Consider the following 17,664-nt stretch of genomic DNA (forward strand, 5'->3'; position numbering starts at 1 on the left):
TTAGATATTTGGGAGATGGCCACACGAGTTGCAGACAGACAAATGGTTTAGTTTATGACACCAGGCTCAACTTGAGGGGCTGCATGGTGTTTTAGGCAGATACTGAAGAACTGGATAGGATGGATCTGCAGGATGGTCCCACAGAATGGGGAGGAAGGAAAACCCAAGCCCTTCAACCCAACAAGGACATGCATGTCTGCAGAGGGACCCTGCTCCCCATGGGCCTGTGCCATGGGTTGGGTCACACCATTCCTGTTTCCTGCCTGTGTTAATAGCAGTAAAATAAGAGAAAAGGGTGAGAAACACAGGGTAGAAAATGTATTTAAGTGTGAGTGGGTTGCTCTGACCCAGTAAGCATATTCCAAATAATTTTTTTTTTTTTTTAGTCAGAGCAAGGCTCACTCTGCCAGCCCATTGCTATTCCATTCAGATTTTGAAGCCTGGCTGTGTGGCCCCTTTGCAGCCTTACCCAAGGTTTCTACTATGGGCAGCTTCTTCACAATCACCCTCTTCTTGGCCATCCGGAGAACGCCCAGCACCAGCGTCACGGTGACCACGATGGGAAGGCCCTCTGGGATGGCGGCCACCGCCAGGCTGGGACGGCAGAGACACAACAGCATCACCACAGAGCTCAAAACACAGGGACCGACCAAAACGTGCCCAAGGGTTGTTTCCATGGGGGCAGTTTTCCTGTTTATACGTGCGTATCTGTGTATTAGTGTGCAGTGCTAATCACTGGAAGTCCTGGCACAGTATAAATACAAAAGCAGGAGTCATCCAATCCTCCAACCTTTTTCTGGATGATTTTGACAGAGCAATTACTTTCCTTCTTTGCATGGCCAAAGAGCATTAATTTCTGGCTAAGTAAGGATTAGGAGTTGGATTTCATTTCATTTATTTAACCATCTGAGGATGGAACTTGAATATTTCTTGACATCACATCTCACACCCAGCCCTTCATCTTCTCTCTTACATGTGGGTACAAACTACAGCGGGACAGAATCGGCTCCCCAGAGGTCCCCATGCTGCACACACCAAATCAGAGCAACATCAAAACCTGCAACACCTGACATGGTAGAAAAATCCAGACACAGTCTGTATCTGTCTCTTAGTTCTTCCTTGGGTAACTCTGAACACTTCTAGGAATGTGCAAAAAGAAACCAAGAAGGACATTCTAAACCACAGGCTACTCTCCAAAACTCAGACTTAACCACTTTTCTTTGCCACTACATCACCCCAGGAGACAGGAGGGTGGGCACCGAGGCAGTATGACTTCTCTGTTATCTCCTCAGCTGTGGTTTTATTTTCATTTCCATAGAAAACTCATTTTCTTTTATTTTTCTTCTTTAAATAAGAAATGATTTATTTTAGAGCCATGACAACACAAAGCAATAGGTTTTATAGGTACCACTAAACCCACATGGTTTATTATGTTTGATTAAGAGGTTGTGCATGCTTTTTACACCACAGAAAATGTGCATTCCTATCTTTAGATGTAAATCTAGTAAGAACAGCAAAGGCTAATATTTGCTATTACTATATTGCCACTAAATTCATAGTACAGATAGGAAAGGACATTCACAGCTGGGTGACATGGAAATGTCAGTGAAGATTTTCAAAATACCAATTTCCAAAACTGAATAAACCCTCAAACTTTTTTCTTCCTCCTGTACTCTGTTGTAAAGCTCATGTTAATTTCACCAGTGCAAGATCAATATGCATTTATGAGGGTTTTACTTAAGTTCTCTTTTGTGAAATGTCTATTGTTATGAACAGGGAATTCCCTGGGGCACATTTCATTAGAAATCAAAGAGAAAGGTGGTCTCCAATCCTCACCTAACTCCAATTGTGAACATGCTGAGGAGATGCTTTCCTTGTAACCAGCCAATGAGCATTATTAAACCTGGTGGGGGAAAACCATCTGATTAAACAAAACTTCAAGAAATTAATAAACCTCTAACCTGCTTCAGCTGTTGGAGAACTGAGTATGCAATGAGGCCCCCAAATATTTCCTTCAGAGGTGTTTGTGATTGCACCCCCACGGTCCAGGTAACCCACATCAACCAGTACTTTTGAAAAAGTGGCCCTGGAGCACAGAGGGCTTTCCCACCTGACCATGCATGCATAGAATCATAGAATAATTTTGCTTGGAAAAGACCTTTAAGATCATTCAGTCCAACCATTAACCCAACACTGTCAAGTCCACCTCTAAACTGTGTCCCCAAGAACCTCATCTACATGTCTTTTAAACATCTCCAGGGATGGTGACTCCACCACTGCCCTGGGCAGCCATGGTGTTCAACTCACCGATTATGCCAAAGGAGAAAAGAGTCAGTTGCTTCCCCAGTCTGTCCATGCTCTTCTGGAGAGGTGTTTTGGGAGTCTGGAAATATTAGAAAATAGCTGTTTTTCTTTGCTTGTTACGCGAGATGAGAAGATGATGGTCAGGTCAGAATGAGTGACCCACACAGTCCTGGTTATCATTACTGTGGTCCCTGACATACCCCCATGTTTACACACCCCAAATCCCCACCGGGGTCTGTTGGGCACAGACAAGACAGGCAAAAAAGTGTGAGAAGAGACAAATTCTATTTATTTACAGCTGGGGAGCCAGCACAGAGAGAGACCAAGGGCTAAATCTGGAAAGGACCTTTGAGATCAAGTCCAGGACTGGATAATGTGTGTGCAAATCCTCTGGGACAGGGATAAAAAGTCTGGATGCCCATCCCTGTCCCAGAGATTTTGCACATACATTATCCAAAAATTTCTACTTCTGCTTTTCTGCAATTTCTTGCGTTAGTGGCTCAAAAGTTAACTAGTTTCTAGACCCTTATTTGTGTTAGCTCAGAGCTCTGGCCCATGAAATTTTGGCATGTATAGAAGTAAAATTTTATAAATGTAGTGGAAAGTATTGGGGGAAAGGGAAAGAAGAAACCATTGTGTTTAGGTGACTACCAAGTTAGACACAAGCTGAGCACCATGAGTCTGAATTTGGAAGCCTAAATCCTGCTTATAACCTTCTTTTTTGGATACAGCACCTTGGTTTCCCTCAGTCACACAGAGATTTTGCAGCAGAGACAGAAATGAAGTGAGTGCATTAACTCTTGGAACTGCTCTTTCTCACAAACTTTCATCCAGAACATCCAACATTTCCAGAGACACACAGAGATTTCTTTACCTCTTCAGCTTGCATCATTTTGAACACCTCTCCAAACTGTGAATTTTCACCTGTCCCAATAACTACACCCTGAAAAGATGGAAAAAAAGACAGAGGAAGATGAAAAAAACCCTACAGATTCTGTACTTGACATTGAGGAAAAGATCAAGGCTGACAGGACTCACTTTTCCCTTCCCGTATCGCACCAGGGTCCCCATGAAAACAACATTGCTCAGTGTGGTGATGTCTCCAGCTTCCAGCAATACACTGTCAGTCTTGTTGCAAGGCTCAGCTTCTCCAGTAAAACTGGATTCATCCACTAGCAGATCTGTAACCTAATTAAAAAGATGCATTCCTGGCATCATTAAGACAAGAAATTTCTCAAACAGGTTCTTGTATGTGTAGCCGTATTTACCTCTATGAGCCTGAGGTCTGCAGGAACCCTGTCGCCAACAGACAGATGAATGATGTCTCCAGGCACAAGCTCTCGCGCTAGAAGATGCTGCAGTTTTCCTTCCCTTAGGCTACATGAGACAAGCAGAAAAAGAAGAATGGAAAACAGCCTGTGAGGTTTTTATTCCTTCTGCAGACCTGGGAATGTCACTGGCAAGAAAGCAAGAGCCCTGTCCCTAAGAGCTTACAATGTAAATAAGAATGTAAAATCTTCTTAACAATGAGGAGAGATAATTTTGGGCTCAGTTTTACTTCATACTCAGCTTTAATTCATAAACAGCTGGGCAAGTTATGGAAGACTTACATTTCAGCAATGAATTACATAAACGGTAATTCTATAGTAGCTAGGGGTGATGAGACCTTTTTCTGTGGCTCACACTTTAAATAATGAAATGCAGATTATTTAACCTAAAAAGCAGGTGTTTTTTAAAGCTAGAATTACCCCTGGCATTTTAATATTGTATTAAAAGTACAGCCTTTCAAGTGGTTAGATGCTTATGGTGTCATATAATAAATAAATGAATGAAGAACAAACAGTGGCATTTGTAAAATCCAAGCCTGGGTGAACTTTGGAGCAGAAGAAAAGCCCACGCTGATTTTGCAGTGCAAGGTTTCTCTGAGCCGCACAGCTTATTTGTGTTGGCCATGATGAAAGTGATTTGCAAAGACATAAATAGGGAAAGTGTTTTCTATAATCTAAAGCACTGATAGCAAACATCAAAGCAGTCAGGGCAGCTGTATCTGATACCCCCTACAACTGCTCCATGGGCATCGGTGTGACTGTGGCTGATCTGCACCAAAACACCTGGTGAGCCCGTGCCCAGATTGTACATATAGCAACAGGCAGGCATGGGCAACGAAACCTCCCTCATGAGCTGTTTTGTGCCAATTCTCAGGTGCAAAACTACCTTAAAGCTGAAAAAATACACAGGTAAGGTTTTTCCTGCACGGGGATCAGTGACACACAAGAAGCTGTGGGGACCCTTATGTGCGGTGTGGAGTTGGACATTTCTGGGACCCTACTGTCTCCCAGCATTTATTAAATTCCTCTGGGTGTCTACTTTAAAAATCAGAGTTATTTCATCCTCTTTCACTGTGACTTACAGCTGCATCCATGTCCAGTGCTGACCCTCCAGAGACCCATTACGTGCATGACAACCTGAAGCATTAATAATTTTATTTCGCTGATCGGCTCTGCCCTCATAACCCAAACCCTGCTATAACCCACCACCGCAGTCATGCCTCACCAGTTGCACTCAGGGGGCACCAGCTTGTTAAGTTCTTCCAGAGATTTTTCTGAGCGATATTCCTTTTAAATGAGAAAGGAGAAGAAATCCAAGTTACACGAGAGCTCATGACAGCCCTGGCTGGGGAGCTGAGGTTGACATACCTGGATGAAGGCCACGGTGACCACGATGAGCACGGCCTGCAGACAAAGAGATGTTACAGATGTGGGCACCCCAGGTTTTGAGAGTGAAGGGTTGGGGTGCAGGAGAGGTCCCACCTACCATGGCGATGCTCGCGGCGTCCTCGTACTCTTTCGTGATGACGCTTACCAAAGCAGAAGCCAGCAACAAGAGAATGAGGGGATTTTTAAACTGAAAAAAAATAAAACCAAATTGCGGTATCAAATTAAATATGGAGTTGCTGAAGCTGAGATGGCCCTGGATCTCATCAGAAAGGATTAGACATGAGGTTTGGCTGCAGGGACCCTCCTTGCTAGTGACAGAGCAGGTGCAGCACCTGAGGTTGGGCTGAAGCTGGATCTTGCACCCATACAAGGGACAGACAGCAGCAGGGGACAGACGGACGAGGCAGAGGCTCACCCCAAGAGACACAAGCTTTCCCTCTGCTTGCACAAGCAAGTCTCGCTGTGGCAGACACACAGGGCAGGGCTGACTCTGAAAGCTCCTTGGAGGCATAATGGGAACAAACAAAAAGTTTATTGTCTTTTTAGAATTTGAAACCAGAAATCCTCTTTTCTTTCTTTCCTTTAATTAATCTGCTAAACTCTGCGCTGTACCCAGCACTACAGGAGTCAAATCCTCACTTTTTTCTATTTTAAGCATAGATTTTAAGGACTTTTCTCCTACCTGGGAAAGGTAAAGCTCTGTTTAGCTAATGTGGGAATCAATGTAAAGGAATTAAGCCAGGCAAAGACACACCTGCCTGTTTTGGGTAAAAAGAGCACGGTGATACAGGGTAGGAAAGTCAAGGTTTAAATTTATTCCCTGCTGAAGCCAAAGGTGAAAGTCCCCTTCGTTTCTCTTTAGAAAGACTGGGCTGAAGAGGGTGTTCTACAAAAATAGCAGCTGGAAGAAACCACATCAAGTGTCTGCTGAGGGACAGTGCTCAGGTGCACGGCTGTGAATGGTGTTGGACGGCAAGCAGCTCTTCCAGAGAGAACAACAGGTTGGGGAAGGATCAGAGATGCACCAAGGAGTTTGTTTGGTGTCCCTGTAGGAAACAACCAACCAACCAACACTTGTTAAGGATGAACAGAAAAAAAAAAAAAAAAGCACGATCTCACTTTTTATTAAGAATAAAAGAATCCTTGAAGAGATTTAGTGATGACTACAAAGTATGCAAAAAATATTGATCACATGGGGAAAAAAAGAGATAACACATGAAATATGAAGAAGGTATTTCAAAGCAACTAAAATCTTCATGATCTAGCTAAGCAAGAAGAAACTTTTTCTTCAGTGGGGTAACTGAAATCAGAGTGGCTTTCAGCTACCAATGGTTTTCCTCAAAGCTTTCCTGAGTTTATCACTTGCCCTAAAGGGAATAAATACACTGCAGAAATCAGGTCACTGATCTGTGGCCTTTGATTTGTGGGCTGTGTAGAGATAAAAAGGTTTATTTTTTTTATTTTAAGGTGCTATCTTTACATTAAATGACCCCACAATCTCAATCTCACAATGGATTTCCCAGGGGAGCAGTTTCTGTATCGCGGGCAAAACTTGTTCCAAGGCTGAATCTGTGGAATTAGAAACCCTGAATATTTCAATGTAGAGACACGCTTGGCCAAGCCAGCCAGGGGTTTTTGCCAGGAAATGAGAATCTGTGGAAAAAATCCTTACCTGGTCTAGATATTTCTTCCATATCGGCTCTGTATTCTCTACTGAAAATTCGTTCCATCCATGTTTTAACCTGCGCTGTAGCACAGAAAACTCAGAGAGGCCAGTTTGTAAGTCAACCTAGAGGGAAATAAAATAAAACAAATAAATAAACCAACCAAAGCAAATATTACGTATTACAGAATAGCTTTAGAAAACTTCTTAAGGTAAAGCTATATTAAAAAAACAGCAAGTAGACTGGGCAAGATGTTCATCCTTCACCCCCCACAAAAACCTACAATTCTATCCACTGTTTTTCTGTTTAGGTTTTTATTTTTGTTAAACTATAAAACGTCACCACCAGCCATCACAGAAACCCATAAAGTAAGCATGAGTTAATTAAAAAGTTTCCACGAGTGAGAAACCATGTAATAGACAACAAATTAGGATTGTAAAATAGTAAACAATTGATTTCTGGTTTCACTGTACAGTTAAAGAAAATATAAATAAGAATAGCCTGATAAAATTCAAAGGGAACAAATGAAGAAGGGATAAGATCTGTTTTGCCTGGATTTAAAAAAAAAATGGCAAGGTCAGACACCAAAATATCATTAAGCATTATAGCTTTCCCTGGTTGTGGGGACTCAGCCTTTCTTTTTTTTCATCTGTTTTTCAAACATGCGGTTAAGTTTGAGTTATATCATCAGTTGTGTCTTTTCCCAGGGGCAAACTCCAGTGCAGACCCAGTAACTGGAGTTTCCTTCTTGACCCCCAGCATCCGTCCATCCCTCAGCTGCATCCCGGCTGGGGCTGTGAGGATGCTGGAGTGGGACTGGGGCAGACTGGTCCTTCCACCACAAATGTCCCTGTCACTGCAAACGTCCCTGCCAGGACAATGGCTACAGCTCCGCTGTTTGCTTGGGGTAGGGACAGCGAGGTGAATTAATATCTAACAATTCCAGCTGTGAGCAAGCCTTTGAGAACGCATCACATAAAGGTGATGAATTTTGCCTCTGAAATGAAACCCGTTATGAAAAGCAGGGGAAAAGCGCTGTATGCAGTTGCACAACCTTTTCATAGGAGCTGCTGATAACTGGAGGGGATGAACTGTGCAGAGCCCTGCCAGGGCTGTGGGTTCCAGGCTGGACAATCGAGTTCTTTCACCTGCAGCTGACTTTGGTGGAATCCTCCTCCGGGACAAAGCAAAGCACAAATGCCCAAAGCTGAGCCTCAGACGCAGCCAAGGCGAGGATTCATCCCACAGAAAGGCAGAGGAACTGGGTGCTCCAGGACTTTGCATGTGAAATCAAAACCCAGTTCACCCTCTTCCCACACTCAGATTACACAGACTGTGTTGCTATGGTCACAAAGACCCATAAAAACCCCTTACGTTCAAAGCTTTGGCCAATTCTTCTTTATGGCATTTACACGCGTCCTTCGGGAGCAGAACTGTCACCTCCTTCTCCTGCTCAATTATTTTCAGCTCACACTCCTCATGGGTCTGAGTAAATGAGATAAAGCAGTTGTTAGGTGAGAGCACAGTTAATAAAACCATTCCAGCATCTCTTTGCTGCTTCCCTTAATCCCATTCCCTCACCTTGCCACAGTCCACTGAAACACTTCCTAAATCACAGCCATTCACTAATTAATCCTTATTACAGCCCCAAAGCCAGGTGCACATTCTTATAGTGGAGTAAAGGCTATTAGGAGCTGGATTACCAAAAAAGAGAAGCACACACCATTGCTGTGGTCAGGAAAGTGTGCCGGGCTCTGCTATGTACAGTACCCTGCCCGAGATGAGCATTTTTCCATGCCAGTGTCCCAGAGCCCACTGCACTAAGTAAGGAGAGCCCTTTTTTCCCTTGTTAGAGACATAAAAAATGAACAAAAAAAGGTGAGCTAGAAAAATCTCTGAGCCAGTGGGAGAAAGAAGAAGTCTACTCTCATCTCCACGACTTTTTTCTTCCACCACTGGCTCTGCAAATGTCTCTGAGCAGGACAAACCCTTCCTGCCCCATCCAGGCAGCCCAAGGGCTGTGCTGAGCTCCCAGCACCCAGGGGCTCAGCACCCCGACCTCTCTTCCTTCCAAGATCCCTCATTTCCTTTTCCAGAATGCTCATTCCAGAGCAGCAGCATCACCTGAAACCTCAGCCAGGCACACGTTGGAGGAGATGTGGCTGCTATTGCAGGGTAAGTACAGAGACAGAAATCTCATCCTTCCCAAGGGACAGGAAAAATCTGTTCCCATTTGCTTTCATTCATAAAGCACAAGAGTGCATGTTCATTAAGAGAGGGATCCTGGGAGAGCTCAGCCCTGCAGTCACCTCTTGCTCAGCAAGGAATTTGGCACCAGCTCCCTGCTACCAGCACCCTGGGGTGTTTGCTGGGGGAAACATTCAGGTCTGGCTCATAGCAACACCTGAGCCAGGGTTTCAAGGACTTCAGAGGTGTCTGAAGTGGTATTTGGAGAATTAGCCCTTCTATGAATATTCAGGAGGTTATTAGGAACAGCCAGTGTTTTACCATCTAAAGCCTGAGATAAATGCAGAAAACCTCTTTGGCAGAATTGGTTTCTGTCTTGTGGCTTCTGGAGAGCTCGTAGCAGATGAGATAGGAGCACCTCTAAGCCCTGCTCCATAGAAAGGCTTTTTCCACTTTCGTACATTACAGCTGGTGACCACATTTTGCCCAAAGAACCTGCAGTATTTCTCCACTGTTTCGAGGTCTACTAGCACCAAGAAGCACCCTTATTTCAGCATTTCCTTAACAGATGTCCCTAGAAGGAACAAAAATATCCTTCCACATTTAAAACTGATGATTTATTCCTGGTTGTGCATCCTACTTGTGCAAATTCATCAGTTCCATATAACTTTGTTGACTCCCAGGCCCTGCAAGACCAAAAGCCACTCATGCATCTGAGACAGAAGGACTTGCTGGGAAGGAAATACCAGGTTGTCACATATAGAAACATGACTTACATTCATTACTGAGCTGATTTGATTAATGAGGTTTCTACAGGCTCCTCTGTACTGCCAATGGTACACACAGGTATCAAGGCACAGCATTGCCTCAAAGGAGTTTAAATTTTAATTAAAGGAGCAGGAGGGCAGGAAGAGACTGGAGCATGAGGGTAACATACCTACAGTTCCCAAGAAGCCAGGGCCCAGCTCTATTGCTAATATTTACCTTTGAAAAGGCGTGGAGGAAACAAATGACAAAAGCCTATAGATGTGCAGAGCTGTACGCAGCCAGCACCGGCTTCAGATCAAGAGAAATTCTGGCAGGTCTGTGCTCCTTACAGCCAGGGGCTGTCGTGAAATGAACAGCTTTATTGGGTTCAGCTAATTTGCATTGATTAGCTTACACCTGGAAGTGATTTCTCCTGGATGAACACGGCACAGCTCTTCCTACCAGATAAACAGCTCCAGCAATGCACAAGCTGGAAATGCATCACTGGAGCCCTGTCTCCCTCCTCTGCAAAATGCTGCCGGTACTGAGCCCCTTCACCCCTAGACACATCCCACTCTGTGACGCCAGGTGGTCTCCTGAGCAAAGCTCTTCATAAACCAACCTCTCTTTGTGTGTTATTCCTCTATTCACATTGTAAAACAGATGTTGGCTATCAACATTTATCCATTTACATTTTTAACCTTTGTCCTTTAGGTATAACTCAAGCATGAGAGTGCACAATTCCATACAGCAGGGCAAGGAGAAGTTAAAAAAAGAAAATAAAAATAGTAGTTTATTTATTACTTTGCAAGATCAGGAGATAGGGGAGGGTGTAAAAAGCAGCTGCTGGTGGGTGGGAGTTGCACAGCAGCCTGGCCCAGCACCACAGCGCTGCCGGTACCTGCGCCGCTGCCTCCGCATCCCTCGCCCCAAAACAACCTGTCAATTGTTGCTCTGAGCAGCCCATGCAGGAAAGAAGAAAGCGTGGGCATTTCTGCAGAGTACATAGCCCTTTTTGTATACCCTGGCAAACAACTCAAAAGATCAGTTCTCGGGATTTCCCCCCGCCTTCTGCCTTTACTGAGGTTTTGCATATTTTGTTCCCCTTGTCTTATGTGACTTTGAACCAGCTAGTGTATCGTGATCTGGTCAAAAGTGGGCTGGCTTATTTAGTCTAACAAGAAGCCCTTTAAAACATTAAGCAGAAACCCACTTCTTGTATATTCTTCATCCTTACTAAAAGAAATAAATCGAACCATTCTCTCAAAAGCCCTTCGCAAAGAAAAAGGAGACATGACCCACACAGTGTACAGGGGTTTTTTTCACTTTCAAACACACACAGACACACAAGTACACACACACACACACACACACACACACACGCTTGGATGCTCAGAAGAAAAATCTTTAGATGTTCTTCAGATTGCTGCAGGAAACACACGGTTTTCATAAACCTCAAATCAGTACCCCAAAAATCCCCTGTGATTCTGAATGAGCCACTGTAGAAAAAGCGATGAAATTGTACACGACAAACTCCAGACAGAGGCTGCGCTTGTGCTTTGATGTGAGAGTTCAGTGTTCTGTCCTCTCCAGGTAACACCATCGCCAGAGCCTGCGAGCTGGACATCACCTCGCAGATACCAGCACAGGTTTTTCCTCCACAGTCCACAATTTGTGTATTTATTCTGGCTCAAGTTCCATCATATCACATGCACTCACACCATTAAGGCCCAGGACAACCCTTTGACCAAAATATTTAAGATCTATAAGACTGAAAGTGTTCTGTTTTCAAATAAAGAAGCAAAATGCCATCCTGAGTCATTTACCAGCCTAAACCGTAAGCTGAGAATATGTTCTTGATTTACCATGTTTCTGTTGCCGTTTTGCATTGCTGCCTACTTTCTACACCTGCAACAAAAAGCTGGTCATTTCCCTGCCCTGTTACAAATGTATTGCACTGCATGGACTAGAGCTAAAATTCAAGAAAATTTGGTATCATAATTTGTATCATTATTTATTTGGCACAGCAGAAATGGTATTGCCAAAGAACAAACCAGACTAATGGCCAGTGGTCTCCTGCCTCTGTATGACTAGAAATCTCAGCTTCCCATCAAAGTGAGATTACAGACACTTGCTGTAATCTCATAAAGATGTTCCTTTCCTGGGATTTTGAGCTATGTTTAAATAGTCTAGAGCAGCATCCCACGACACACTGCATTGTGCACAGGGTAAGAGTTCAATATCTTGTTTTTTTCTCTCCATAGCACTGAACAACCCCCATACTGGAACGATGAGACTCAGACGAGAGGGGAGGATCAGCTGAAATGACATCTGAGAAAAGACCTTCGTCAGACAGTCACAGAAAAGAACATGAATATTTCTAAGTGTGCGGATGGTGCTTGTTGGGACGGGACTAAGGGCTAACCCTGCAGGCTGAACGAATTAGACAAACCAGGTTTATGTGGGAGCGCACCCAACCAGTCTGTGGTGTGGGATTAAAAAATGGGGCTTGAGCAACGGAAATTCCTGTGCTGGGCAAACATGATAATAAAATAATCCCAGACCTGAAGGTTTTGTGGCAAAACCCAAAGAGAATAGCAAATGTGACACCTAAACCACCGACGGCCACTCCATTTGCACCAAGGAGAGGTAGGGAAAGGGAAGGGAAAAAAATCAATGTTCATACATCAGCATTTTTCACCAAAAGAAAGCATTATTTCAAAGTCGAGTCTGCAGGTCTGAGCTAAAGCTCTTCTCAACCATTTATTACCAGTAATGATGGCAGCAACAGGACAGACAGACAAGGAATCACAGCCCATCTGCAAGCGACTGGCATTGGTGATAGTGGGTACCCCCAGGACAGGGTCAGCCTCGCTCTTTAAAGGGTGAGCCCTTCTGCTGAGACAGCATTTGCATTTTGTGCAAGCCTCACACAGCACCCATGGCCTGCATGACAGTCGCTTTGCTACGAGTTTTGTTAATTTTGAACCTCCTAGGCGCACCGGGACTTTGGCCTGAGCTATACGTCCTGGGAGTATCGCATAGAAACATCTCACCCCGCTGCCTGGTAAACATCGTTAATGTCGTCCCCTGTTGCACAGAGGGAGGAGAGTGCAGCAGCAGCAGCAATATCAAGTTACCCGTGGGACAAAGCAGACAAATTTAACCCAAATTACACAAACTATTTCAGCAGGTCCAGGCAAGAGGCACAGGCAATCCTCACCTTCTCTTCCTGCTCGCTGCTTCCAAGGGGCTGATATTTCTGCGCCAAACGTAAAAACGACCTTTTCTGGAAGAGCTTGGTGAAACCTCCTTCTACCATCTTCGCAGCGCAGGGATGGGAAGTGTCCCCGGGGGCCACCAGGACGGGGCCGGTGCCACCCGCTGCTGGCAGCGCTGGCTCAAATTCCCCGGGCAGCAGGGGCTGTGGTTGCAGGCAGGTTGCAGGCAGGGGCAGGCAGTGTTTACCTGCCGCCAAGTCACGCCTTTGGCCACGGGTGCCAGAAGGAGGGAGGCTGTGCACCCTTGGAGCAGCGACGTGGGTGCTTCGCCCACAAAACGCAGGGAAGCCCGTCCCTGTGTACAGCCGTGGCTGATGGATGAGTGAGGTGGCCCCTACGTGCGTGCACAGCCAGCACCTGTAGAGCAGGTTGAGGTTTCGCAGCTCTGTTTTCCTCCACCCTCTGAAAAACTCATTGCGGGAGGAGCGTCGGCGAGTGCCACATCTCGGGCAGGCTCGGGGAGGGTGTTCTGCCGAGGCAGGACAGGTTACACATACTACCCAGCCTGTGTGTAAATTTCCAGGCTGGGGAAATCCTCCTTGAGAAACGCTGCAGTCAGCATAACGCTGGTATTTATAAGTATTTACATCAGGGAGAGGTGTGATGTGTGAATTTGCGACACTCATTTATTAAAAAAAAATGCTAGAGGGGAGTGCTGTTCACGGTGGATCTCAATACATGGCTAAAGTTAACCAGTCACATCCTTTCTGAAGATTTACAGCCACCTGTCAGGGAGCACCGTGCTCTGGTCTTACCAGGACAACCACCTCCTCCTCCAGGCATTGTGACTACAGGATCCACTTAGGCTTAAATTGTGGCTAAAGTGTAAACTATGAGATTAAGATCCTCCTTTGACAGTAAAAATTGCATTGAGGAAATAAATGTCATTCCCAGCCAGAGAAAAACATATGTGCAATTTTCTGCAGGAGAATAGTTTTCTCCTAGGACATCCAGGTGCCAACTTCAGAGCTCTGGAACAGTGGCGGTGGTGACACCTGGGCTATGATGGGGCCAAGACCCCAGATTCTCACCTCACAGCCCACGGTAGCCAAAATCTGGCCAACTTCCATCAAACTGGTGTTTTCCCATGGAACACTTCAGTGTCGCCTGTTCGCATCTCCCAGGTCCTACCAGCTCTAGCAAAAGGTGAGGAGCCCCATGGGACACCCCAGCAGCACCATGTGGCTACAGGTAACACCCTGTATCCCACTGGAGCGGTGGAGAGGGACGGCTTCTTTCCAGACTGAGGAGAAAACAGAGCGATTGGGAAATACCCTGCAAGGAGCCGAGTTCTCGTAAAACACAGCTGGAGCTTCTTAACTCCCTCAGCTCCTGATTGAGAAATGCTTTCTTAATGACCCGAACTGGATGTGTCAGGCAGATGAAGGAAGTTCCTGCATCACTGCAACATCCCTCCTTCCCCTGGGAAAACAGCCAGGGGTGATGCTGGGCACTGCTTTCCAGGCAGCTCCCATCCAGGCCCTGACCAGGGTTTAAATAAGGGGCTTAGCCAGGGCTCAAAGGCAGCCCAGGCTCCAAGAGGTATACAGGGATTTACACCTTATCGAAACGTATGGGAATTACGTGGTAAAACACCTCCGAGCTCACACATGCTGTTGTAAGGACATGGAGCATGGCCAGCTGGCTCTGCCACATCCTGATCCAGCAAAGCAGGCGCTGCCTGACAGGGAAACACATTCCTCTGTTCACCTGAGCATGTTCCTAACAGTCACAGCCTTGGGATTGTGCTGAATCGTTGTTCATGTCTCTGATAGAAAAGTGGTGAAAAACATCTTCCCCCTCTCTAGGTAGGCAGGAAAATAATTTATTCGGTTTTGTTGCTGTTTTTCTCATCCCACAACCTCACCAAGGGGAGATGCTGCCAGCCAGGAGCCCAGGCATCCTTCTGAGGCTCTAGTGTCTGCAATGTGGATGTACACGCAGTCCCCAGCGCGGCTCTCGTTAGCCAAGTGCCACTGACAATCCGGCTAATTGAGCAATAGGCTCTCGCTGACGGATTCTTAATTTAACTTCTTCCTCTTGGCACAAAGCCACTGCTTGTGGAAACGCGTGTACACGCTGTGTACACAACCTGGAGAAGGGCAAAATCCAGAATCTACGTGGTGTGGAGACAGGCCAAGATGCCACATCCTGGGCTGAGGTGGAGGGACTCCCTCCCAGCCTTAGTTAGGGCTCAGTGAGGGGTACGATAAAAATACCAAGACAAACAAGACATAGAAAGGGATAAATAGGGGTTGATGAGCATAGTAATGCACCACAGTAATTGGTGTGTTGTGGTTCATTATCCAGCAGACCTACAGCTCGGGAGAAACAGTCTTGCTGGGGCTCAGGACCGTGGCCCCTGTCTGTCATCTTCCTGTCCATTCAGTCCTGTAACGTGAAATTACATTTGAGCATCAATGAAATTGAATAAATGCAGAAAGAAAACACAGTTGTTGCTGACTATTCGCCACACATTCTGCAAAACTGCTGAATGGACTGAAGTTTAATTTTCTTGCTGCTTTTTATTTCTGCCTGTTAAGAAATATAATGGAAAATTCAAGTATATTGCAATCTCATGGCTCAGAAAATGCTGGGAATAAACTGAATTAAGGCTATAATGTAAAGAAAACAACAGTAATACAAGTTATATTTCTACATTCTGGTATAAGACATAATTTTCATGCTATAAAAACATAACACACAGCCCAATTATGGTACCTTTATAGTATTTCCTATTTAATTGGCTAATAAAGCTCAGGATCAGACTCCAGTTTTAAGTAAGTTATTTGGGAAACTATTTTTTTTTTACTAGAAAATAGCTCCTATGAAGATGAATACAGCAAAGCACTCACAGCTCCTTCACCTGCTTCCCTCACCACAACCAGGGCTTGTCACACTTTTGTTCCTCTTGTGCCACCTTGAGGGAAAAAACCTCTGGTGCATGGGTAGAATTTAGTGAATTTGCTGCTATCCAAAAATCCAAATACTCTGCTTTCAGGTCAGGTTTTTCGCAGGCCCCTGGACGGAACATCCTCCGCTACTGGTTATAAAAGCAAAGAACAAAGATATGGGCCACAGTTTGTCTTGTCAATGCTACAGGTAAAGGGCAGGTAAAATCCTTAGGTCTGTCCCTAGGTGTGTCACCAGATGTCCCATGGTTCTCGCTACTTTGCCTACAAAGAAAGGTGACAAGAAGGAGAAAATAATAGAAAGAAATAGGACTTACCTCTGTAGACTCACCAGCAAAATATGGCTTTTTTATTCATCTTTAAAGGACACTCAATGGTGCTGTAAATCCTTTTGCCATGGACAGACAACCAGTGTTCCCCTGACAACAGCTCCAGAGAACAATCCAGTCTGCATAGGTCATGTGAGGTGGGAGAAGTAACGACCCCCTGCATGTACAAATCCCTGCTCTCAGTGGGCAAAGAGACACTGTCAGTCTCCAAAGACTCTTCAATGGATTGTCTCAGTCTTGTGGGTTTCTTCAGTGCTCATGGAACTAAGGAACAGCTTCCTGAAGGCGACCAAAATACTTCTGCACCATAAAGCTTAATGAAGCTCTGAACTAGGCATGCCCAAAATCACAGCTTTGTTTTTTTAATTATTATTCTTACCTTTACAACTTCTGCAGATTGCTGACCTAGAGATGCAGGCTGTGGTTTTAATGCAGCCCCCTGACTTCTTGAAGATCTGTTCCGTTTGTCCATCTGTTGGTTCCAGGTCGTGGATGCACTGATAATATTTCAGTGTCACCTGCATATGATGCCTTAGCTCACACAATGCTTTTTTCCACAAAAAAAAGTTAGCCAGCTCCATCAGCAGAAACTATATTTGATTGTGTTAACATGGAAACAACTTGAAATCAAAACATAATTTTGTGGTGTTCACCAAACAGATCCTTCTCTTGAAAGCCAAGGTACTTGGTCCACCTGCCACTTCACAGCAGGAGGGACGAGTTATGTATACACATCCCATAATCTCCCCATCCAAACAGGCCAGATGAGAAGTTCAAGAGATGCCAAGGATAACTTCACCACTTCACCGTTAGACTGAAGGGCTACCCTGGCACCCAGTGCTTGCTGGTGTCATACCCCAGAGAAAACCCTTCCAAAGCAACAAACCCCCCTGCTGTCGTCTCCTTGGCCAAATTACAGGCAGTGTCTCTCTCTGCGACTCCTCTGTTGTGGTTCCAAGGCAGAAGAGAAACGAAGCAGACGGACTCCTGCCCACTCGTGACAAGCAGGTAGAGCAAGGCCAATGTGGGTGGAGCTGGTGGGATGGTGAAATCTGATCTGTTCCTGGAAATGTGGTGCTCAGCAGCCCAATCTCTCAGCACCAGGCTCTTCTTCCAGCTCCAGTATCCTGCAGTGGACATAGCCCAACGCTGGCCTCTGACTTGCTTTATTTGTCCACCTTTTGCACAAGCCTTGGCCTCCTGCAAAACCACCTGAGCAGCATCATGTGCAGCACAAACCACCTGAGCTGGCAGCTGAAACCACTCAACCAGCAGCAAAAACCAGCTCTGAATCAACAGGGAAAATGCCTGGTCAAATAGAAGGGTTACCTTCTACTCAGGTCACCATCACTATCCTCTTTACAGCACTGTCCATCTGCTCCTCTTTAGGCAACAGAAATGAAGGTGTCACGAACTGAGCAAGCATCTGACCCACAAAGGTGGCCCCTCTGAAAGTGGACACTGGTGGCAGATGTGTTTTGGTGTCTGACTTTTGCCTCCCTGCGCCTATGTTTTCCAAGCTC

At 45.3% G+C, this 17,664-nt stretch overlaps 1 protein-coding gene across 17 annotated transcripts in view; it reads right to left on the reverse strand.

The window, feature by feature from the left end:
• Positions 1-17,611, reverse strand: part of ATP2C2 (ATPase secretory pathway Ca2+ transporting 2) — a 29,940-nt gene extending 12,329 nt beyond the window's left edge. For 2 of the 17 annotated variants that reach the window (XM_082063137.1, XM_082063138.1), the window contains exons 1-12: positions 12,843-17,611; positions 8,060-8,170; positions 6,694-6,810; positions 5,119-5,208; positions 5,001-5,036; positions 4,858-4,919; positions 3,573-3,681; positions 3,343-3,492; positions 3,179-3,247; positions 2,308-2,383; positions 1,837-1,903; positions 470-594 (exon numbers count right to left, since the gene is read on the reverse strand). In XM_082063137.1, coding sequence (XP_081919263.1) covers positions 470-594; positions 1,837-1,903; positions 2,308-2,383; positions 3,179-3,247; positions 3,343-3,492; positions 3,573-3,681; positions 4,858-4,919; positions 5,001-5,036; positions 5,119-5,208; positions 6,694-6,810; positions 8,060-8,170; positions 12,843-13,526 — 1,696 coding nt within the window. In that variant the 5' untranslated portion in view covers positions 13,527-17,611. Of the gene's footprint in view, positions 1-469; positions 595-1,836; positions 1,904-2,307; positions 2,384-3,178; positions 3,248-3,342; positions 3,493-3,572; positions 3,682-4,857; positions 4,920-5,000; positions 5,037-5,118; positions 5,209-5,353; positions 5,403-5,436; positions 6,017-6,693; positions 6,811-8,059; positions 8,171-9,089; positions 9,204-12,842 lie in introns of those variants that run through there. The other 15 variants (XM_082063153.1, XM_082063152.1, XM_082063151.1 and 12 more) reach the window with 15 other exon arrangements.
• Positions 17,612-17,664: the final 53 nt, after the last annotated feature.

This window comes from Streptopelia decaocto (assembly GCF_964273445.1).
Source record: "Streptopelia decaocto genome assembly, chromosome: 11".
Classification (NCBI taxonomy): Eukaryota; Metazoa; Chordata; class Aves; order Columbiformes; family Columbidae; genus Streptopelia; species Streptopelia decaocto.